This window comes from Lagenorhynchus albirostris, chromosome 4 (assembly GCF_949774975.1).
Source record: "Lagenorhynchus albirostris chromosome 4, mLagAlb1.1, whole genome shotgun sequence".
NCBI lineage: Eukaryota > Metazoa > Chordata > Mammalia > Artiodactyla > Delphinidae > Lagenorhynchus > Lagenorhynchus albirostris.
This window is the reverse complement of record NC_083098.1, coordinates 22,640,804-22,665,934: the sequence shown is the minus strand read 5'-3', so window position 1 is coordinate 22,665,934 and position 25,131 is coordinate 22,640,804. Positions and strand designations below refer to the sequence as shown.

At 38.9% G+C, this 25,131-nt stretch overlaps 1 protein-coding gene across 4 annotated transcripts in view; it reads right to left on the bottom strand.

The window, feature by feature from the left end:
• Nucleotides 1–25,131, bottom strand: part of IL15 (interleukin 15) — an 88,073-nt gene that overhangs the window by 51,390 nt on the left and 11,552 nt on the right. For 2 of the 4 annotated variants that reach the window (XM_060147123.1, XM_060147124.1), the window contains exon 2: nt 4,682–4,803. The exons of the other annotated variants lie outside the window; for them this stretch is intronic. In XM_060147123.1, coding sequence (XP_060003106.1) covers nt 4,682–4,747 — 66 coding nt within the window. In that variant the 5' untranslated portion in view covers nt 4,748–4,803. The remainder of the gene's footprint in view (nt 1–4,681; nt 4,804–25,131) is intronic. 4 annotated transcript variants of the gene reach the window in all.

The window sequence follows — 25,131 nt, the reverse complement described above, 5'->3', positions numbered from 1 at the left end:
ATAAACAACCTAACCTTGCACCTAAATCAATTAGAGAAAGAAGAACAAAAAAACCCCAACGTTAGCAGGAGGAAAGAAATCATAAAAATCAGATCAGAAATAAATGAAAAAGAAATGAAGGAAACGATAGCAAAGATCAATAAAACTAAAAGCTGGTTCTTTGAAAGGATAAACAAAATTGATAAACCATTAGCCAGACTCATCAAGAAAAAAAGGAAGAAGACTCAAATCAATAGAATTAGAAATGAAAAAGGAGAAGTAAAAACTGACACTGCAGAAATACAAAAGATCATGAGAGATTACTACAAGCAACTCTATGCCAATAAAATGGACAACCTGGAAGAAATGGACAAATTCTTAGAAAGGCACAACCTGCCAAGACTGAATCAGGAAGAAATAGAAAATATGAACAGACCAATCACAAGCACTGAAATTGAAACTGTGATTAAAAATCTTCCAACACGCAAAAGCCCAGGACCAGATGGCTTCACAGGCGAATTCTATCAAACATTTAGAGAAGAGGTATCACCTATCCTTCTCAGACTCTTCCAAAATATAGCAGAGGGAGGAACCCTCCCAAACTCATTCTACGAGGCCACCATCACCCTGATACCAAAACCAGACAAGGATGTCACAAAGAAAGAAAACTACAGGCCAATATCACTGATGAACATAGATGCAAAGATCCTCAACAAAATACTAGCAAACAGAATCCAACAGCACATTAAACGGATCATACACCATGATCAAGTGGGGTTTATCCCAGGAATGCAAGGATTCTTCAATATACGCAAATCAATCAATGTGATACACCATATTAACAAATTGAAGGAGAAAAACCATATGATCATCTCAATAGATGCAGAGAAAGCTTTTGACAAAATTCAACACCCATTTAGGATAAAAACCCTGCAGAAAGTAGGCATAGAGGGAACTTTCCTCAACATAATAAAGGCCATATATGACAAACCCACAGCCAACATCATCCTCAATGGTGAAAAACTGAAAGCATTTCCACTAAGATCAGGAACAAGACAAGGTTGCCCACTCTCACCACTCTTATTCAACATAGTTTTGGAAGTTTTAGCCACAGCAATCAGAGAAGAGAAGGAAATAAAAGGAATCCAAATCGGAAAAGAAGAAGTAAAGCTATCACTGTTTGCAGATGACATGATCCTATACATAGAGAATCCTAAAGATGCTACCAGAAAACTACTAGAGCTAATCAATGAATTTGGTAAAGTAGCAGGATACAAAATTAATGCACAGAAATCTCTGGCATTCCTATACACTAAGGATGAAAAATCTGAAAGTGAAATCAAGAAAACACTCCCATTTACCACTGCAACAAAAAGAATAAAATACCTAGGAATAAACCTACCTAAGGAGACAAAAGACCTGTATGCAGAAAATTATAAGACACTGATGAAAGAAATTAAAGATGATACAAATAGATGGAGAGATATACCATGTTCTTGGATTGGAAGAATCAACATTGTGAAAATGACTCTACTACCCAAAGCAATCTATAGATTCAATGCAATCCCTATGAAACTACCACTGGCATTTTTCACAGAACTAGAACAAAAAATTTCACAATTTGTATGGAAACACAAAAGACCCTGAATAGCCAAAGCAATCTTGAGAACGAAAAATGGAGCTGGAGGAATCAGGCTTCCTGACTTCAGACTATACTACAAAGCTACAGTAATCAAGACAGTATGGTACTGGCACAAAAACAGAAATATAGATCAATGGAACAGGATAGAAAGCCCAGAGATAAACCCACGCACATATGGTCACCTTATCTTTGACAAAGGAGGCAGAAATGTACAGTGGAGAAAGGACAGCCTATTCAATAAGTGGTGCTGGGAAAACTGGACAGCTACATGTAAAAGTATGAGATTAGATCACTCCCTAACACCATACACAAAAATAAGCTCAAAATGGATTAAAGACCTAAATGTAAGGCCAGAAACTATCAAACTCTTAGAGGAAAACATAGGCAGAACACTCTATGACATAAATCACAGCAAGGTCCTTTCTGACCCACCTCCTAGAGAAATGGAAATAAAAACAAAAGTAAACAAATGGGACCTAATGAAACTTAAAAGCTTTTGCGCAGCAAAGGAAACCATAAAGAAGACCAAAAGACAACCCTCAGAATGGGAGAAAATATTTGCAAATGAAGCAACTGACAAAGGATTAATCTCCAAAATTTATAAGCAGCTCATGCAGCTTAATAACAAAAAAACAAACAACCCAATCCAAAAATGGGCAGAAGACCTAAATAGACATTTCTCCAAAGAAGATATACAGAGTGCCAACAAACACATGAAAGAATGCTCAACATCATTAATCATTAGAGAAATGCAAATCAAAACTACAATGAGATATCATCTCACACCAGTCAGAATGGCCATCATCAAAAAATCTAGAAACAATAAATGCTGGAGAGGGTGTGGAGAAAAGGGAACCCTCTTACACTGTTGGTGGGAATGTAAATTGATACAGCCACTGTGGAGAACAGTATGGAGGTTCCTTAAAAAGCTACAAATAGAACTACCATATGACCCAGCAATCCCACTACTGGGCATATACCCTGAGAAAACCATAATTCAAAAAGAGTCATGTACCAAAATGTTCATTGCAGGTCTATTTACAATAGCCCAGAGATGGAAACAACCTAAGTGTCCATCATCGGATGAATGGATAAAGAAGATGTGGCACATATATACAATGGAATATTACTCAGCCATAAAAAGAGACGAAATTGAGCTATTTGTAATGAGGTGGATAGACCTAGAGTCTGTCATACAGAGTGAAGTAAGTCAGAAAGAGAGAGACAAATACCGTATGCTAACACATATATATGGAATTTAAGAAAAAAAATGTCATGAAAAACCTAGGGGTGAAACAGGAATAAAGACACAGACTTACTAGAGAATGGACTTGAGGCTATGGGGAGGGGGAAGGGTAAACGGTGACAAAGTGATAAAGAGGCATGGACATATATACACTACCAAACGTAAGGTAGATAGCTAGTGGGAAGCAGCCGCATAGCACAGGGAGATTAGCTCGGTGCTTTGTGACCACCTGGAGGGGTGGGATAGGGAGGGTGGGAGGGAGGGAGACGCAAGCGGGAAGAGATATGGGAACATATGTATATATATAACTGATTCATTTTGTTGTGAAGCTGAAACTAACATACCATTGTAAAGCAATTATACTCCAACAAAGATGTTTAAAAAAAAAAAAAAAAAAAAAAAAAGAATCCCTAAACTCAAGAAACAACCTACTCAAAAACTAGGAATCAAGGAGAATTCTGAGAAAGAGAAAGCACTTTTTTATGACTTCAAAACAACTCAGGGGAGATTCCTGTTTAATTTCTTGCATATTTCAAGTATGATTTCACTTAAAGAAAATTCCCCTGGCTTTTGCCCCAGAATTGATCATAATGGATTTTTAAAAAATAATATGTTTATTTATTTTCACAAACAGTGACAAGACAATTTAAAGCTATGTTGCTATTACAAAAATGTCCCAGTTCTACTCCTCAACATCCAAAATGCCCTCCTGCTTCTTTGAGCCATCAGTGGTAGCAATACATAAAATGTGTTTAACCCTAAGACTGTCAGTAAGTTATTTCCTGAGTTTAGGGGATTCCCTATAAAAAATCTAGGAAACAGAGCAATTTCAAAGAAGCACATGAAGTTAGAGGATATGTTTTACTTTGTAGGAAATTATAAGCAGAGGACATTTTCTTCACACTTTTTCTTCCAGTTTATATTTACTTCATTATTTTCTGATGCCAGAAATGATTGCACAAGAGAGGAATTACTTGTTTCCTCTTAGGATTCTTATAAAGAGTTTCACTTTTCATAAACCCCTGTATTTACTCTACTGCTTATCCTGATATATACAAATGATTCAGAAATTTTTCTAAAGGAGTTAAATATTATAACTGAAAGTAAAAATTAAATGCATGTGTTCACTTTATCAAGAAGTCAGTTCCTTTGATTTCCATTTCTGCAGCTTTATTTTGTTTAGTTCTTGAGACTGTACTTGATTTTACATCATTCTCAAACATTTTTCAAAAGTTTCAAATAGTCATTCAAGAACTCTAATCTACATTATTCTATAATTTCCTTACACTTGTAAAATCATTCAGAAATTTGATAGTTGCATTACATTTATTATTTAATTTTAAGCACCCCAGTTCCTTTAAAATTAACTTAATAATAGAAAAAAGTGAGATGCAGAATGTCTTCATCTAATATGCCAAGGGTTGGCAAACTACGACCCCCAGGCCAAACTTCACCGGCCATTTGTTTTTGTAAATAAAGTTTTGTTGGGACAAATCCATGCCCATCCATGTCTACAGCAATAAGGGCAGACTTTAGTAGTTGCAACAGATATCATTTGGCTGGCAAAGCCTGTCTGGATTTTTTCAGAAAAAATTTGCCCACCTCTGTTATGTGCAGTGTTCTCTGTCCTCAGAAAATGTTTTCAACATTCTATAACAAATGGCATTTTCTTTTTTAACTAAGATGCTCATTTTTTAAAATTCTGGATATATATATAACATCTCAGGTTTACCAGATCTTCATTATTACTAATTATACATTATTACATAAACGGGTCTATACTGTATGATGTAATTCTTAAAAGCTTTACTTACATGACCTCCTGTACATTTGCTATCTTCTAACACTGACTTCTTTGTTTCCTGTGACGTCACCAACATAGCACGTGATGGGACATTGTTTTAAAGAACCACATGACCATATGTAGGAATGGATTCTGTAGGAATCAAAGGTAGGATACAAAGATTAAAAATTATGTATTGAATAATCTTAACTTCCTTGAATTTATGATTACTTCTGCATCTGATGATGCTAGAAAAGACAGGAAGACTCATGGAGAAAGCTTCAGAAGTCAATAGAAACTTTTTTAAATTAAGTTTTCCTAAAATCTTCAGTCTTCCTCAGAATTTAACTCACATCCATGTTGACTATAGCTGCTTCATTTGGGAAAAGAAAGTATCATATATCATTTAAAATAAAGATTTTTTTACTCTTTCCCTGGAACTGGTGACCAGAACCAAATGTTGGGGATAAAGAAGCATTAAGTTTCCCACATTCTAAAAAGAATTTTGTTGCTAGGTCCAGCAACCTGCTCCAGGGAGAACTCAGAGGTAGGCAAACCCTTACTATTTCTACTACCTCCAAACCATCAACTCCACCCCAAGACCCCATTCCCAGTCCATATACGGAAGACTAAAATACCAGCATGGGAAGGGAAAGGAAATGATTGGAATCACCAGCGAGGAACATGATGGAAAATGCTATGGGATTATACACAAGAGACTGTGCTATAAACTGAATTGTGTCTCCCCAAAATTCTTATGTTGAAGCCCTAACCCCCATTGTGATGGTATTTGGAGACGGGGCTTTGGGAAGTAATTAGGTTTAAATGAGGTAATAAGGGTGGAGCCCTCATGATGGGATTAGTGCCTTTATGATAAGTGACATCAGAGAGCTTGCTTCCTTCCCCTCTCTCTCCACCACATGAGGACACAGTGAAAAGGCAGCCATCTGCAAGCCAGGAAGGGAGTCCTCACCAGAGAACTCAATCATCTGGCATCTTGATCTTGTACCTTCCAGCCTCCAGAAGTCCAGGTGTGCTATTTTGTTATGGCAGCCTGAGCTGAATAATACAGACTGACATCGCATCCCCTGACTAGACATCATATCAGCTCATGAGATGGTTGATTTGTTCTTAAACCTACATGACTAAAGAAAAAAATAATGAAGAAAAGCATCAAATTTTGTTTCCAGGGTTTGATCCAGCAAAACCGTGTGAGTTTCCCATGGATCAAGACTGGCCTCCTTGCAAGGGGACTCAAAATCAGACCTGGTGGGCTGTACCACCAGGGGAAACTGATGAGAAGGTAGGAAGAGGTTAAGCCTAATCACCTACAGAGGGCTGGTATGGAGGCCACTACAGGTGTGTGGAAGAACTCACACACATGGCCCACAGGAGAGCCCAACTTTGGAACCTCCTACACAGAAGCTTTCAATGATTCATTCTTGTTATCCAGGAAGAGAAGCAACAACCAACAGAGGATAGCCTAGTTCAGTCAGGAGCCGTTTGGCCCGTCTGCCCTATGCCACCCTCTCAGTCCCAAACTTCTTGCAGTTAAAATCAGAAGGAGGTTAGAAAACATGAAGACGTAGACCACACCCTCTTCCCCCAATGGTCCCACAGGCCCAACTTAAGCTGAGGGAATATATGGAGATGAGACTGGAATTTTAAATGGACTAGACAATTCAATAATTGGAAGTGACCAAAATGCTATAGGATCTGACACTTTTGCAAACGGATAATTACAAATGGATTATGAGGGAAGTCGTTCCAGAAACACTGAAGAGTTAGCATAAATAGGTCTTTGATACCACCTGTTACAGAGGAAAAGGGAAGAGGCAATGATTGTTCAGAAAAGAGTAACTCATTTTGGATCAATTTAAGGCAAACTGCTATTCCATCATTTCTCCACTCTCTAGCAATGACTTTTCCAGTTTATTCCCTTTCAAACTCTCTTTTTAACAATCTCTCACCTCATTCATTACTATTATATGATAATGAGAAGAATAATAAGAATCCTTATGAAACTTTTTGTTGAAAGAAAAAAAGATTAAGGTTTTTGAGAAAAATGTCTATTCAATTTAAAAGTTGATCTTAGACACAGCCATCAATCTTAGCTTTTTGTTTTTCTTTTTTTCTTTTTTTGCTTTCTTCTCTGCATCATGTTCATATAACAGTCAACTCCTTAGTCCTGGTTTTACTTCCCACTTCTATTATCTCATAAGAACTTTTTCTTTGAGATTTTTCTTGGATATTTTTCCATCCTCTCTACAAACCTTCATCAACTCTATCAGGTACACCTAAGAGAGACCTCTTCCTTGGACATTTTTCCTCTTCAACCAAGAAATAAGCTCCTTGATAGCCCCACAACTGACGAATTCTGCAGGAGGCATGAGTATGAAATTAGCAAATACCCTGAAAGGCACAGGATGGGCACTTAGACCCATCTGATTCTCAAATGGAAAGACCCTGAGAACTGCTATGGCTTTTTTGCTACACCTGTTTACCCTGAGCTTCAAAAAGGAGGATGAATACCAACACCTAAGTCTGTGGTTTAAAGCTAGATGGACTCCTGCCTTCCATACCCTATGTAGTTTAATCTTTCAATTATTAGCAATAAGGGTTAATGTTTCTAGGAAGATAGCAGTCTAGCTTCTTCAGGAAACACCTAACAAGGGGTAACCAAAATATTTAAAAAACAAAAAACTCAATTCAGCTCTGCTGCCATTTTGCCCTAATAACCTGCCTCAAGTTAAGTGACATATTCTTGAAAGTGCTATAACCATGCTCGTTCTCCATCACTGCACAGCCATGATAACAGATTAAGGCTGACCTAATCAGATTGTTGGCCTCTATGTGGCCAACCACATGTTTGGGGAAATTTGTCTCTTATATTGGACTTTAATTAGTACATATTAAATGGAATTAGAAGCAAAGAATGTTAGATACTCCAAAGAATGTCCAGCCAGGCATCCATATTTCATAGAGGAGAAAAAAAAAAAAAAAGGTCCCAAAGAGACCAAATGCCTTTCTCTGACCAGCAAGGGTATCTAAGAATTGATATACATTTTCATAAAAGATGCAAAGATGCTATTCAGAGTTGTAGTGAACACTGAGGCACTCATTACCCCAGCTGAGAGCTCAGAGCTGAGCCTCTCTGCAGAAATGCCCTCAGTGGAAGACAGGTGCCCAGCACAAGGTCACAACCCCTCCCTGGGGGCCTGGCCTCCTTCCCTGGAGTTGGAATATCCCTGAAGGGTCATCACAGCTTCACAGCACTCCCCGTGGGACTGACTGGCTGAGGCTTCTGCTGCAACTGCATCCCAGTTCAACTTCTCCCTCTACCCACTTACTTCCATTCCCCCTCACTTCCATCAAGTGTTGTTCCTGAGAACATGCCCCATTGAGTCTCCTGCATGTACATTTCTATCTCAGAGTCTGCTTCCCAGGGAACCCAACCTACAAAAAGAGTATATGCTCTTTCTTGAGAAAATGTATGGTTGAGAAACACTTGGATTAATCTGACATAGATTATGGCGGGACCCCCTTTAATTTGACAGTGTGCACTGTGAACCTCCAATGAATACACAGAGTCACCGGAAGTTATTTAGTCTCAGAAGCCACTTTTTACATTGAACATCTTCTGAGACTTGTGTTCTGTGGAATATGTTCTGGGAAACATGAATGCAGTTCACTCTAGCTCACATGAGAATATAATTGTTAAAGCTACTCATGTCAGTATTTCCTGTAATGGCAAAAGAATGGAAATAACAATGGAGGAATGATAAACAATAAAAAACAATAGAGGAAACAAAAATAACAATAGAGGAATGTTTAAATTATGATATGTCTATTTAATGAAATGTTATGCATCCATAGAAAGAAAATGAGAAATTCTTTAAGTACTAGAATGAAAAAATATCCAAGGTATATTTTTCAAGTCCAAACAGCAAGGTTAGGCAGTAGTATGTAAGTGTTTTTAAAAAGGGGAAGGATTAAATATATGTGTAAATTTTCTTGTGTGTGCACAAAATATTTGTAAAGACACATACTAGAAAATGATAGCGCTAGTTGTTTCTACAGGAGGAAATTAAAAGCACTTTGACCTTTGAATTTTAAATGATAGAAATGGATGACCTCTTCAAAAAAATTAACATATTAAAAATTAAAAGCAAAACACTGTAAAGTAATAAATAGCAGACATTTAAATATTTTGTCTAATCATATATGAAGAAACTCTGGAAAAAAATGTATAACATCCTCTACAAAGTTACTTAGACTGTGAACTCCTTCAAGATGGGAACCATATCTTATTCATTTATTCATAAGGGCTGAAGCCTAGCAGAGTGCCTGAACCAGAGGAGCCAATCATTTGTTTGCTTTTTAATTGAATCCTATTGCTTCTAAACAGCAATAGATTTAAAACAGCCCTTCCTCCCTCCCTCCCTCCCTCCTTCCTTCCTTCCTTCCTTCCCTCCTTCCTTCCTTCCTTTCCTTCTAAAAACAATATTTTTTTTAAAATGTGGGATCCAGGGAAGCTCTAGAAATGGAGACAGAACTGCACATCCTCTTAACTTATTTTCCTGGTTTGGTTTTCCCGTTATTAGCCTTTACCCAGAAACATTTAAAAAGTATCTGAAGCTGTGCTGTCCAATACGATAGCCACTAGCCATATGTGGCTGTTTTAAAAGAAACGTAAATTAATTAAAATAAAATAAAACTAGAAATTGACATCCTCAGTTGAGCCGGCCACATTTCAAGTGCCCAAAAGTCACACGTGGTTAGTGGCTACCATACTGGACACAGTAGACAGAGAACATTTTCATCACTGCAGAAACTTCTGGATAGCACTGACCTAGGTATAGTACAGAAATTTGTTTCAGACATATCTGGGTTGAATTCCAACTTAGACACTTACTAACGGTAAGGTTTAGGGAAAGTTAGTCTCTCAGAGCCTCAGTTTCCTCATCTATAGAATAGGGAAAATAAGAATACTGGGTCATTGTGAGGTTCACGTGAGCTCCTTCATGCAGACTACATAGGACACAGTGAACACGTGAAATGTTACCTCTCAGCCATCATCACTACTGTGAATGTAACACCTCACCAAGAACCAGTCATCTCATTCCTCACGATCGGGCTCTTCCACCCCTCCCATAGGACTGGAAAGAGACAAAGTGGTCTTTAACATCCTCACAGTCTAGTTCAGTGTTATTCAAGTGCCAGTTTACAGTGAAGAAAGCTTGCACTGGGAATTCCCTAGTGGTCCAGGCGTTAGCACTCCTTTCTCACTGCCGGGGCCCCAGGTTCAATCCCGCAAGCTGTGCAATGTGGCCAAAATAAATAAATAAATTTAAAGAGAGAAAAAAAGCTTGCTCTAATTCCTTCTTCAGAAAAGTCTTACTAGGAAAAAAGAAATGTCAGATGAACTAGTCAGATGAACTAAACATGTGCTAGTGATGTGGTGAATTTACATTCTGGGGCAAGCTCTTTATTGGGTCAAATGCTGGGAACAAACATTTTCATATGTTAGATTGCAGTGGTCTAGTTGGGGACACATAAACCCCTTGATAGGATTTAAAAATTCTCACAGAGAAGTCTGTTAAACTTTTCCGTGAGTAGGGCAAAATCTAAGACAACAGAATTGAAGGGGAAAAGACAGTTGGGTCAGTCCAGATGAGGTTTTTATAGTGAGTATACTTGAGCTCAGTTTTGAAGAACAGAAAAATCATGATGAGGAAAGAAAGAGAAGTGGAGAAGAATAACAAAGGAATAATACCCAGAGAAAGGAAAGAGAAAGATGGGAGAGAAGACTTGTAGCTTTAGCCTTTCAAGAACAAAGCAATATTTTCCTTGTATCCCATAAGGCAAGACATTCCCTTGTTAACTTATGGCTTCCGAAAGAGAAAACCAGATAGACTTGAATTTAGTAGTGGCCAGCTTGGGCCTTTTTAGTCCTACTATGCAGTATCTTCATATAACTGGAATATGAAATATATATAATTTTAAACTCTAAAATTATACATGGAAAGCTATTTTGGTGACTTTCTGACCCTTCAAATATTTGCAGTTAAAGATAAATGAGCCCCAAACCAAAAAGTTCCTAAGTATGTGTCTATAAAATGAATGTTCTGCTTTTGCCTTCTTCAGGTATTTATATAAAAAGATCTATATAAAAATTATTCTTCATCATAAAAATAAGCCAATCATTACTAAACAGTTTTCCCGTTCTGCCACTATAGAAAATTGTTTAACGATTAAAGTGTGTGTTGTGATTTATAACCGCCATAACGGCACCAATCTCTACATGATTGCTTGGTGCTGCCACGGAACACATACCTCATCTGTTGTAGCATGAAATGCGCCATATGACAATTTATAATGATGCACAATTTCTTATTACCTACTGATAATAACCTATCAGTGAAAACAACAGCTTAATTATACAGCACATCTCCTGCTGGCAAATAACTGGATTCAAACATCTCTCTCGCTTCTCACCAATCCCTAACAGAAGCAAAGAGGTATGATTACCACGATCCTCAGAAACAACACTTACAATTCAGTAAAAATAAAAAAATTTTTAAAAAAGCTAAGGCAAAGCTGCTCTTTTATTTATTAAATACAGATGTACTTTAGACCAATAATTCCTCAGTCCCCTGTTTCCAGTTCACTAGAGCTGGTTACCATTCTCCTATTGTTTTATTTTTCTTGCTGATTAGGCCTCTGGTATTTCCCATTCCAAATATTTGGCTCTTTATGAAATGGATCAAATGATTTACCCTGAACTTTGAATCCCTGAATCAACACCGTGGCCATAGATTTGCTATAGTAATCCCAAATGTCTTGTTTCTACGGCATTGCTGGTGGGCTCCTTCCTGACAAGCAGACTAAACTTCTCAAGTCTACAGAGCAAAGCAGTAGTGCTTACAAAACTCCTAGGAAGCTGGCTGTCTCTGTTAATAAAGTTTATTTAAAATCTGGCAGAGGGACTTCCCTGGCGGTCCAGTGGTTAAGACTCCGGGCTTCTACTGCAGGAGGCCCAGGTTTGATCCCTGGCGGGGGAACTAAGATCTCACATGCCGCACGCGGTGTGGACAAAAACATAAAATAAAATGAAATAAATTTAAAATCATGTAATTGTGTCTCCTTTATTAAAAAAAATTGACAGAGTGCTTACACTCCTGAGTTCTAGTGTGGACCATGTGGCTGCTGGCCTTCTTTTCCCTGGACTGGATGGTAGAACTTGTCTACCTTTTCAGCACTGCTGGTTCTTTCTTCTCCACCAGGGCTGTGTCCTTACCTGGGACACAGCTAACAGAATAGCTACCCCCAGATGGGGAGACTTAATCAGTTTTAGTTCTTTACCTTCTCTTTCATTGGTCTCCTTAAATATTCTTATTTAAATAATAGTTACTAAAACTACCACTATGAATAGATTGCCATTCCTTTATTCTTTCTTAATCTTTGCTTTCCATTTTTCTCTGCTTTCTACTTCTTCCATGCTCCTCAGCTTTTGTGCCAAGAAAACGGGCTGTATAGACGTCATCAAATATTCAGTGTGCCTCTACGGGATTGAAATACTCAATTATTTCTATGGGATTACATATTTTTTATAGTCTTTTAAGATTCTGACCCTTTTTGCTGGGTGTACTTGTACAGGATGCCCAAGATGACTGTATTTTTGTAAAGTGTTAGATTTCTTTTGAGGGCTTTTTTGTTTGTTGTCAGAGGGGTTATGAAGAGGTAAATGTGGGTAGCTGCTTCTTGCACCAGAGCCATCCCTAAATAACAGAGGCTGCACTATTAACTGAAATGACCAAATTACTCACAAGAAGATACTTTGACAAACATGGAATGAGAACAAAGGAAACTGTAAAGTCTTGAAGAATATATCTACAACATAAAAAATTATCACCAGGGAAATCCCTGGTGGTCCAGTGGTTAGGACTCTGCACTTCCACTGCAGGGTCATGGGTACGATCCCTGGTCCGGGAACTAAGATCCCGGAAGCCATGTATGGCGCGGCCAAAAAAAAGAAAGAAAATTATCGCCATTAGGCTATAGGACATAGCCTTCGAAACAATTAGCATTAAATGTGTCACTACCATGTGCTGGGACCACAACATTAATTTTTATAGAAATACAATGTGTCTCTTTGGACTCGTGTAAACAACGGCGGTGGTCACCATCTTTTCTTTTACTAGACTCCATACACAATACCATCTTTCCCTTCTATTCATCATTAGAACGTTATGATGTTCATGTAATATTGAGATTGAAGGCTCCTTGATGAAATCTGGAGCCTCTCCAACCTTATCAAAACCATGGAATGGACTGGAAGCCTACAGACTACAGCCCTGGTCTTGCTTCTGTCTGTAGACAGCTATGTGACCACAGCAAGGTAGTTCATGTTTCTTAACCTTCGTTTCTTTATCTTTAAAATAGGGAGGTGTAATTGGATGGTGTCTAAAGTCCCTTCCAGTGCCTAAGTACACCTTAATAAAGGTCACAGGTCAGTTACCAGCATATTGTCAAATTCATCCATGTTATATTAATCCTCAATACCATCTGATTTGAACCTGAAGGAATTCCTCTGGTCTAAACATCTTAATATTTCAGAAGAGAAAAAAAAGTGAAGAGAAACTGAATGTCTTGTCCAGTGTTACACAAATAGGTAAAACTGGGGTCTACCATGTGTCTTGGAAGCCCAGTTTAATCCTTCACCAGCAGTTCATTCAGCTAATAGGGAGCACAAGGCACGTGCTCTGCACTGTGCTGCTTCGACATATTAGCTTCAATTACAAAACAGGTCTACTCATCCCTAAAATCTAGGGTTACAATACGCTTGGGGCTTTCAACTCCATACGTAATGATGATAACTAAAGGGAAGTATTGGTAGATTTTGAATCATTTTAATTTCACACCTTAGATCTAACAATCCTGCACCAGCAGCACCACTGGCAAAATGTTGCTCCAATGCCACTTACTTCACTCCACTTATTTCCAAATAACTACTTTCTTGAGTCAGAACAACTCAGGTAAACATGCCACCCATAACTTCCCTGAATAAACTCTGCTTCATTCTCACTGTCACCCAATTAACAGTTTTCTACCTTTGAGGAATGGGGAAGATGGAAATTTCACAATCTCCTTTACACTGTGGCCACGACACCACACTCTGGCTTTTATACTGGGACCTCTGGGATCTTGGTCCAATGTGGCTTCATGATAATAATGGCAAATATTATTATATATTTACACATTTACTGTTTCTTGAATAAATCGGTTGGGAGGAAGGAGAATGATTCATCTTAGGCAGTTCCTAGTTAGATTAAGGGTCAGCAAGGGCAGCTGGCTCCGTCTTTGGAAATCTGCCTGATGGGTTCTGGAGAAATCAGATGGTTTTTAGAATGCCAAGGCATGCTCAGGAACTAATTCCACATCTGGGAAAATCCCTGGAGAGACAGAGGAAATTGGATCTCATTCTGGCAGCCCAAAGCTAGACAGAGTTGGGGACCAGAAGTGGAGGATGAGATGAGGAGGGAGGTTCTAGTTGCTGTATCCTGTTCCCTCCCTCCTCTTCCCTGAAAGATAGGATTAGGAGACGCCTGCTTCACTTGACTGACACTTGCTGGCTGGGCCTGGATTGTGGGGCACTCAGAAAACTGTCAACATAATTGCATAAGCCCATACCCTGAGTCCAAGTAATTGCTCTTTCCATCACTACTACCAGACAGTGAGGCACCAACAGCAAGAGACTGGGAAGGATCCTTTGGAAACAAGGTATCGGAAGAGTGGAGAGTTGTGGAGCTGTTAAATCCAGAGGCAACAGTAAAGGGTCTTCAACCTGAAGGGTGCCCCAACCAACACATTTGGAGAACCACAGCTACAGCCAAGGGCTTTGTCTTTTGGCTGATAATACTGGGCTAACAATGATCTCAACTGAAGAAAGATAAACGTATAGGGAAGAATATATAGTGGGAACTCCATAAAAGAGTGGCAAAGACTGGAAAAAAGTAAGCCAGATGGGGAAAGCCTACTGGAACAGATAAGAATTTAAACCAGAATTTTTTAAAATAGTAAATTCCCTGTAGAACAGTAAGAAGTATTTTGGAAACATGAATCAGGAGGAAGAAATGATGAAGAAATAACTGGGTATAATAAATATTTTAAAAATAAGTGATAAAGTAAGGAATTAAGTAAATAGCTTGAATGCCAGAATGAATACTGCTGGACAGTGAAAGAATGAGCTACACGGTTAGATCAGGCACTGTCCTCAAAGGCTTCAGGGACAAACGACTAGAAGGGGAAAATGAAGGAAGACTCAAACGACATAGAGGATGAAAGCAGAAATTTCAACTTCTATCCACTTGTGGTCTGGCAAAAAAAAGGGGGGAGGGCATAAATGAGAAAATAATCATCAGAATTTTTCTAAAATTGCAAATATAAGACCTCAAAATAAAGAAGACAATAGAGTGGCAAAGAACATAAATTAAAAACAAACCCAGACTCAGTCGGGAATATTTTAGTGGCATTCAAGAACAGTCAGGCCAAGCAGAAACTTCAGAAATATTCATTAGCGTGAAAGTGGACAAAGTTCAGACAGACATCAGGTCCTTGAAAGAAACAACAGATGCAAGAAGACAGTGGAGCAGAGACCCTACAATGTTGAAGAAAAATAACCTTGTAGCTAGAATTAAATATCCAGGGAAACCATTATTTAAATGTGCAGACAAAATTAATATAGCCACAGGCATATGATATCTCTGAAGAATTCACCCTTCATTGATCCTGTTTGAAATAGTTTTTGGAGGAAGCAGAAAGATATAGGAAGCAAAGATAAGTAAAGAACTTAAGAGTCTACTATTGTTTAAATAAGCAAAACAAATAAAGCACTTAGAATACTGCTTAGCAAGCAGTAAGTACTCAGTGAAAATGAGCTGTTACTCTTATCTCTGTCTTCAGTACTCTTAAATAGTTGCATAGAAACCAATATCCTCATCGTTTCTCAAGACGAAAGAAAATGCTGTTTAAAGTTCTATGTTAAGGGGAAGGTCTTCAAGATGGTGGAGGAGTAAGACATGGAGATCACCTTCCTCTCCACAAATACATCAAAAATACATCTACATGTGGAACAACTCCTACAGAACACCTACTGAATGCTGGCAGAAGACCTCAGACCTCCCAAAAGGCAAGAAACCCCCCACGTACCTGGGTAGTGCAAAAGAAAAAAGAAAAAACAGAGACAAAAGAACAGGGGTGGGACCTGTGAGGGAGGAAAGGTTTTCACACACTAGGAAGCCCCTTCGCAGGCGGAGACTGCGGGTGGCGGAGGGGGGAAGCTTCGGAGCCACGGAGGAGAGCACAGCAACAGGGGTGCAGAGGGCAACGTAGAGAGATTCCTGCACAGAGGATTGGTGTCGACCAGCACTCACCAGCCTGAGAGGCTTGTCTGCTCACCCGCCGGGGCGGGTCGGGGCTGGGAGCTGAGGCTCCGGCTTTGGCTTCGTAGTTCAAATCCCAGGGAGAGGACTGGGGTTGGCTGCGTGAACACAGCCTGAACGCGGGTAGTGCAACACAGCTAGCCGGGAGGGAGACTGGGAAGAATTCTGCACCTGCCTAAGAGTTAAGGGACCATTGTTTTGGGATGCACGAGGAGAGGGAATTCAGAGCACAGACTAAACGAGCTCCAGAGAAGGGCACAGGCCGTGGCTATCAGCGCGGACACCAGAGACGGGCATGAGACGCTAAGGCTGCTGCTGCAGCCACAAAGAAGCCTGCGTGCGAGCACAGGTCACTCTCCACACCTCTGCTCCCGGGAGCCTGTGCAGCCCGCCACTGCCAGGGTCCCGTGATCCAGGGACAACTGCCCCAGGAGAACACACAACGTGCCTCAGGTTGGTGCAATGTCACGCCGGCCTCTGCCACTGCAGGCTCACCCCACATTCTGTACCCCTCCCTCTCCCTGGCCAGAATAAGCCAGAGCCCCCGAATCAGCGGCTCCTTTAACCCCGTCCTGTCTGGGCGAAGAACAGACAACAGAGGGCGACCTACATGCAGAGGCGGGGCCAAATCCAAAGCTGAACCCCGGGAGCTGTGCGAACAAAGAAGAGAAAGGGAAATCTCTCCCAGCAGCCTCAAGAGCAGTGGATTAAATCTCCACAATCAACCTGATGTACCCTGCATCTGTGGAATACCTGAATAGACAACGAATCATCCCAAAACAGAGGCAGTGGACTTTGGGAACAACTGTAGACTTGGGGTTTGCTGTATGAGACTGACAAGTTTCTGAATTTTATGTTTATCTTAGTATAGTTTTTAGCACTTGTTATCATTGGTGGATTTGTTTATTGGTTTGGTTGTGCCCTTTTTTTAATTACTTAAAAAAATTTATTTTCATAATTTTTTTATTTTAATAACTTTATTTAATTTACTAATTAATTTATCCCTTTTCTTCAGAGCCGTGTGGCTGACAGGGTATTGGTGCTCCGGCTGGGTGTCAGGCCTGAGCCTCTGAGGTGGGAGAGCTGAGTTCAGGACATTGGAACAAGAGAGAACACCCGGCCCCACGTAATATCAATCAGTGAGAGATCTCCCAGAGATTGTCAATGCGAAGACCCAGCTCCAATCAACGACCATCAGGCTTCAGTGCTGGACACCCTATGCCAAACAACTAGCAAGACAGGAACACAACCCCATCCATTAGCACAGAGACTGCCTAAAACCATAATAACTTCATAGACACCCCAAAACACACCACCAGACGTGGTCCTGTACACCAGAAAGACAAGAACCAGCCACATCCACCAGAACACAGGCACCAGTCCCCTCCACCAGGAAGCCTACACAACCCACTAAATCAACCTTACCCACTACGTGCAGACACCAAAAACAATGGGAACTAAAAACCAGCAGCCTGCGAAAAGGAGATCCCAAACACAGTAAGTTAAACAAAATGAGAAGACAGAGAAATACACAACAGATGAAGGAGCAAGGTAAAAACCCACCAGACCAAACAAATGAAGAGGAAATAGGTAGTCTACCTGAAAAAGAATTCAGGGTAATGATAGTAAAGATGATCCAAAACCTTGGAAATAGAATGGAGAAAATAAAAGAAACATTTAACCATGACCTAGAAGAACTAAACAGCAAACAAACAATGATGAACACAATAAATGAAATTAAAAATCCTCTAGAAGGGACCCATAGCAGAATAACTGAGACAGAAGAACAGATAAGTGACCTGGAAGATAAAATACTAGAAATAACTGCTGCAGAGCAGAATAAAGAATGAAAAGAATTGAGGAGAGTCTCAGTGACAGCATTGAATGCATCAACATTCAAATTATAGGGGTAACAGAAGAGGAAGAGAGAAAGAAATGGACTGAGAAAACATTTGAAGAGATTATACGTGAAAACTTCCCTAATGTGTGAAACGAAATAATCAATCAAGTCCAGGAAATGCAGAGAGTCCCATACAGGATAAATCCAAGGAGAAGCATGCCAACACACATATTAATCAAACTGTCAAAAATTAAATACAAAGAAAAAATATTAAAAGCAGCAAGGGAAAAGCAACAAATAACATACAACAGAATCCCCATAAGGTTAACAGCTGATCTTTCAGCAGAAACTCTCCAATCCAGAAGGGAGTGGCAGGACATATTTAAAGTGATGAAAGAGAAAAACCTACAACCAAGATTACTCTACGCAGCAAGGATCTCATTCATATTTGACAGAGAAATTAAAACCTTTACAGACAAGAAAATGTTAAGAGAATTCAGCACCACCAAACCAGCTTTGCAACAAATGCTAAAGGAACTTCCCTAGGTGGGAAAAACAAGAGAAGGAAAGGACCTACAAAAACAAACCCAAAACAATTAAGAAAATGGTCATAAGAACATACATATAGATAATTACCAACAATGTAAATGGATTAAATGCTCCAACCAAAAGACACAGACTGGCTGAATGGATGTAAAAACAAGACCCATATATATGCTGTATACAAAGACCCACTTCAGACCTAGGGACACATACAGACTGAAAGTGAGGGGATAGAGAAAGATATTCCATGCAAATGGAAATCAAAAGAAAGCTGGAGTAGCAATTCTCATATCAGACAAAATAGACTTTAAAATAAAGACTATTACAAGAGACAAAGAAGGACACTACATAGTGATCAACGAATCAATCCAAGAAGATATAACAATTGTAAATATTTATGTACCCCATATAGGAGAACCTCAAAACATAAGGCAAACGCTAACAGCCATAAAAGGGGAAATTGACAGTAACACAATAATAGTAGGGGACTTTAACACCCCACTTTCACCAATGGACAGATCATCAAAAATGAAAATCAATAAGGAAACACGAGCTTTAAGTGACACATTAAACAAGATGGACTTAATTGATATTTACAGGACAATCCATCCAAAAACAACAGGATACACTTTCTTCTCAAGTGCTCATGGAACATTCTCCAGGAGAGATCATATCTTGGGTCACAAATCAAGCCTTGGTAAATTTAAGAAAATTGAAATCGGTGGCTTCCCTGGTGGCACAGTGGTTGAGAATCTGCCTGCCAATGCAGGGGACACGGGTTCGTGCCCCGGTCTGGGAAGATCCCACATGACATGGAATGGCTAGGCCCAAGAGCCATGGCCGCTGAGCCTGTGTGTCCAGAGCCTGTGCTCTGCAACGAGAGAGGCCACAACAGTGAGAGGCCCGTGTACTACAAAAAAAAAAAATACAAACGTATGGAGGCTAAACAATACACTACTAAATAACCAAGAGATCACTGAAGAAATCAATGAGGAAATCAAAAAATACCTAGAAACAAATGACAGTCAAAACAAGATGACCCAAAACCTATGGGATGAAGCAGAAGCAGTTCTAAGAGGGAAGTTTATAGCAATACAATCCTACCACAAGAAACAAGAAACATCTCAAATAAACAACCTAACCTTACACCTAAAGCAATTAGAGAAAGAAGAACAAAAAAACCCGAAAGTTAGCAGAAGGAAACAAATCATAAAGTTCAGATCAGAAATAATGAAAAAGAAATGAAGGAAACAATAGCAAAGATAAATAAAACTAAAAGCTGGTTCTTTGAGAAAATAAACAAAACTGATAAACCGTTAGCCAGAATCATCACTGAGGAAAAAAGGGAAAAGACTGAAATTGACAGAATTAGAAATGAAAAAGGAGAAGTAACAACTGACACTGCAGATACACAAAGGATCATGAGAGATTATGACAAGCAACTATATGCCAATAAAATGGACCACCTGGAAGAAATGGACAAATTCTTAGAAAAGCACAACCTTCAAGACTGAACCAGGAAGAAAAAGAACATATGAACAGACCACTCACAAGCACTGAAATTGAAACTGTGACTAAAAATCTTACAACAAACAAAAGCCCAGGACCAGATGGCTTCACAGGTGAATTCTAACAAACATTTAGAGAAGAGAAAACACCTATCCTTCTCAAACTCTTCCAAAATATAGCAGAGGGAGGAACACTCCCAAACTCATTCTACAAGGTCACCATCTCCCTGATACCAAAAACAGACAAAGATGTCACAAAAAAAGAAAATTAAAGGCCAATATCACTGATGAACATAGATGCAAAAATCCTCAACAAAATAGTAGCAAACAGAATCCAACAGCACATTAAAAGGATCATACACCATGATCAAGTGGGGTTTATCCCAGGAATGCAAGGAATTTGAATATATGCAAATCAATCAAAGTGATACACCATATTAACAAACTGAAGAATAAAAACCATATGATAATCTCAATAGATGCAGGAAAAGCTTCAGACAAAATTCAACACCCATTTATGATAAAAACTCTCCAGAAAGTGGGCACAGAGGGAACCCACCTCAACATAATAAAGGCCATATACAGCAACCCCACAGCCAACATTGTTCTCAATGGTTAAAAAACCACTTCCACTAAGATCAGGAACAAGACAAGGTTGACCATTCTCACCACTATTATTCAACATAGTTTTGGAAGTTTTAGCCACAGCAATCAAGAAGAAAAAGAAATAAAAGGAATCTAAATCAGAAAAGAAGTAGTAAAGCTGTCACTGTTTGCAGATGACATGATACTCTACGTAGAGAATCCTAAAGATGCTACCAGAAAACTACAAGAGCTAATCAATGAATCTGGTAAAGTAGCAGGATACAAAATTAATGCACAGAAATCTCTTGCATTCCTATACACTAATGATAAAAAACCTGAAAGAGAAATTAAGGAAACACTCCCATTTACCATTGCAACTAGAAGAGTAAAATACCTGGGAATAAACCTACCTAAGGAGACAAAAGACCTGTATGCAGAAAGCTATAAGACCCTGATGAAAGAAATTAAAGATGATACAAATAGATGGAGAGATATACCATGTTCTTGGATTGGAAGAATCAACATTGTGAAAATGACTCTACCACCCAAAGCAATCTACAGATTCAATGCAATCCCTATCAAACTACCACTGGCATCTTTCACAGAACTAGAACAAAAAATTGCATAATTTGTATGGAAACACAAAGGACCCCAAATAGCCAAAGCAATCTTGAGAAAGAAAAACGGAGCTGGAGGAATCAGGCTCCCTGACTTCAGACTATACTACAAAGCTACAGTAATGAAGACAGTACGGTACTGGCACAAAAACAGAAATATAGATCAATGGAACAGGATAGAAAGCCCAGAGATAAACCCAAGCACATATGGTCACCTTATCTTTGATAAAGGAGGCAAGAATATACAATGGAGAAAAGACAGCCTCTTCAATAAGTGGTGCTGGGAAAACTGGACAGCTACATGTAAAAGAATGAAATTAGAACACTCCCTAACACCATACACAAAAATAAACTCAAAATGGATTAAGGACCTAAATGTGAGGCCAGACACTATCAAACTCTTAGAGGAAAACATAGGCAGAATACTGTATGACATAAATCACAGCAAGATCCTTTTTGACCCACCTCCTAGAGACATGGAAATAAAAACAAAAATAAACAAATGGGACCTAATGAAACTTAAAAGCTTTTGCACAGCAAAGGAAACCATAAACAAGATGAAAAGACAACTCTCAGAATGGGAGAAAATATTTGCAAATGAAGCAACTGACAGATTAATCTCCAAAATATACAAGCAGCTCATGCAGCTCAATATCAAAAAAAAACCAAACAACCCAATCCAAAAATGGGCAGAAGACCTAAACAGACATTTCTCCAAAGAAGATATACAGAATGCCAACAAACACATGAAAGGATGCTTAACATCACTAATTATTAGAGAAATGCAAATCAGAACTACAATGAAGTATCACTTCACCCCTGTCAGGATGGCCATCGTCAGAAAATCTACAAACAATAAATGCTGGAGATGGTGTGGAGAAAAGGGAGCCCTCTTGCACTGTTGGTGGCAATGTAACTTGATACAGCCACTATGGAGAACAGAGGAGTTTCCTTAAAAAACTAAAAAAAGAACTACCATATGACCCAGCAATCCCACTACTGGGCATATACCCTTAGAAAACCATAATTCAAAAAGAGTCATATACCACAATGTTCATTGCAGCACTATTTACAATAGCCAGGACATGGAAGGAACCTAAGTGTCCATCAACAGATGAATGGATAAAGAAGCTGTGGCATATATATACAATGGAATATTACTCAGCCAAAAAATGATATGAAATTGAGTTACTTGTAGTGAGGTGGATGGACTTAGAGTCTGTCATACAGAGTGAAGTAAGTCACAAAGAGAAAAACAAATACCATATGCTAACACATATATATGAAATCTAAAAAAAAAAAAAAAGGTTCTGAAGAACCTAGGGGCAGGACAGGAATAAAGAGACATACGCAGACATAGAGAGTGGACTTGAGGACATGGGGAGGGGGAGGGGTAAGCTGGGACAAAGTGAGAGAGTGGCATTGACATATATACACTACCAAATGTAAAATAGATAGTGGGAAGCAGCCGCATAGCACAAGGAGATCAGCTCCGTGTTTTTTGACCATCTAGAGGGGTGGGATAGGGAAGGTGGGAGGGAGACACAAGAGGGAGGATATATGGGGATATATGTATACTTGTAGCTGATTCACTTTGTTATACAGCAGAAACTAACACAACTTTGTAAAGTAATTATACCTCAATAAAGATGCTAAAAAAAAAAAGAAATAGAGAGATTGGGTTTCTCAGTCAGAAGTGAATCATGTTTGGAAGTGATTGTGAAATTAAATGAGTGATTGAAAATGTACGAACTCTAGATAGAGGCAAATGAAGTGATACTTAATGGAGCATGGTTCCAGAGGAGATGAGAAAGTTTGGAATTAAAAGCACATGTGTTCGACATATACACACTACTACATATATAATAGATAACTAATAATGACCTACTGTAGAGCACTGGGAAGTCTTCTCAATACTCTGTAATGACCTATATGGGAAAAGAATCTAAAAAAATTGGATATATGTATATGTATATCCGATTCACTTTGCTGTACAGCAGGAACTAACAAAACACTGTAAATAAACTATACTCCAATAAAAATTTAAAAAAAAAGAAAAAGTTCTATGTTAAGTATGATGTTTACCAGAGATTTTTTAGTAGGAATCATTCATTCATTCATTTATTCATGCATTTATTTGGATGATCCCATCTAATCTTATCAAGCTCTTATTTAAGAGCTTGATAGTAACTTTTTCTGCATGCCTTAAGATCATATTGATAGATTTTCTAATATTGGGCCATCCAAACAAGCTTTAAGTGAACTCTGTTTGATGGTGGTGTCTTCCTGCTGTGCTGAGTACTTTACTATTGTGTTATGTTAGCTAACATTTTATTTAGTGTTGAAAAATGCTATTCATTTTTTGTTACTCTTCTGCCTGCCTGGCCATCTTGCTGAACTCGCTTACTAGTCTTCGTAGTTTGTTAATATTCACAGCTTTCATTTATAAACAATGGTAATTTTTATCTCCTCCCTTTTAATCTTTATGCCTCTTATTAGTTTTTCCAGTGACACAGCACCCGCTAGGTGAAGAGTGCAGGCTCTGCAGAGAGACCTGGGTTCAAACTCTAATTCCACCTCACGGTGGAGCCTGGCCACGGCACGTAAACTCTTGCTGCTTCAGTTTCGTCACCTGAAAAGTGGTGAGGAAAACATCTCACAGAGCTTGGGAGGGTTACACAGGTGAAAGTGCTTGGCATGTGGCTGACAGTAAATGCTAACCACAGTCCTTCTTCTGTATCCACCAGCTTCAAGGACCCTAATGGATACCAGCATCTGCAGATGCTCAAGTCCCTTATATGAAATGATATAGTATTTGCATATGACCTACACTCATCCTCCGATATACTTTGAACCATCTATAGTTTACTTACAATACCTAACACAATGTAAACGTTATGTAAATAGTTGCCAGTGAGTAGCAAATTCAAGTTTTACTTTATGGAACCTTCTAGAATTTTTTTCCCCCCAAATATTTTCAATCTGCAGTCCATTGATCCCGAGGATGCAGAGCCCGTGGATACGGTGGGCCAACTGTATTGAAATATTTACTAAATGAAATTAAGAATGGGAGATACCTAATCCAATCTTGGAGGCTTAGGGGAAATATTCCCAGAGAAAACAATGTCAAAATAACACCTCTGGATTAGGTAGGTGGGTCAGGAGGAAGAGTGAGGAAAAGACATTGGATGAAATAGTCCCAATGAGGGACGTGCACGTCCGTACGTTTAGCGATGAAAGAAAGCATGGTCTCTTTAGAGCATGGACAGTTGTATACTGGGTACCTCAGTTCTTCGTGCACAGATATTCATTGCTCCACTAGATAATAAGTCTCTAAAAGGAATCATGTTTGGTGCATGTTTTTACCCCTCACAGCGCTTGGCAGAGAGCCATGTACAGGGAATGTGCTCAGTAAATCATAAACATCTGCCAATGACTGGGAGAGCTTCCGGTCTGTCGTTAGCCTCCCTGATTCAAAACCATCGCCAGAAGCCAATGCTTTGTGAACTGCAGAGCTGAGGAATGTGCCTTAGAGGGCAAAGTGCAGAAGAGAAATACCTCAATATCAAATCTAATAAGCCATCAGAAAACCACATGTCTGAAGTTTGAGAAGTCCTGCACGAAGCAATGAGAAGGATCTTGCTTTCTAGGCATAGAGTCGAAAGATATGAAATATAGATTTTTTTTTTTAATTTGACATTTGGAATTACTGCAAATTTTAAAGTGACAATGTTGTTATGACTGCATATTTGTTCTCTTGGATTCTCAGGAAAAAAGACACCAAATAAATTAAATATTAACAATACTACAATTTTTACAAAATTCCTCTCATCTTTTTTGTACTTTCGAATTTTTTTTTTTCAAAATACTGTTGAAGTAGGAAGACGAAAGGATTTCTATTTGAAGGAATTTAGAAAATAGGGTGTGGTTTGCTTCTACTTCCT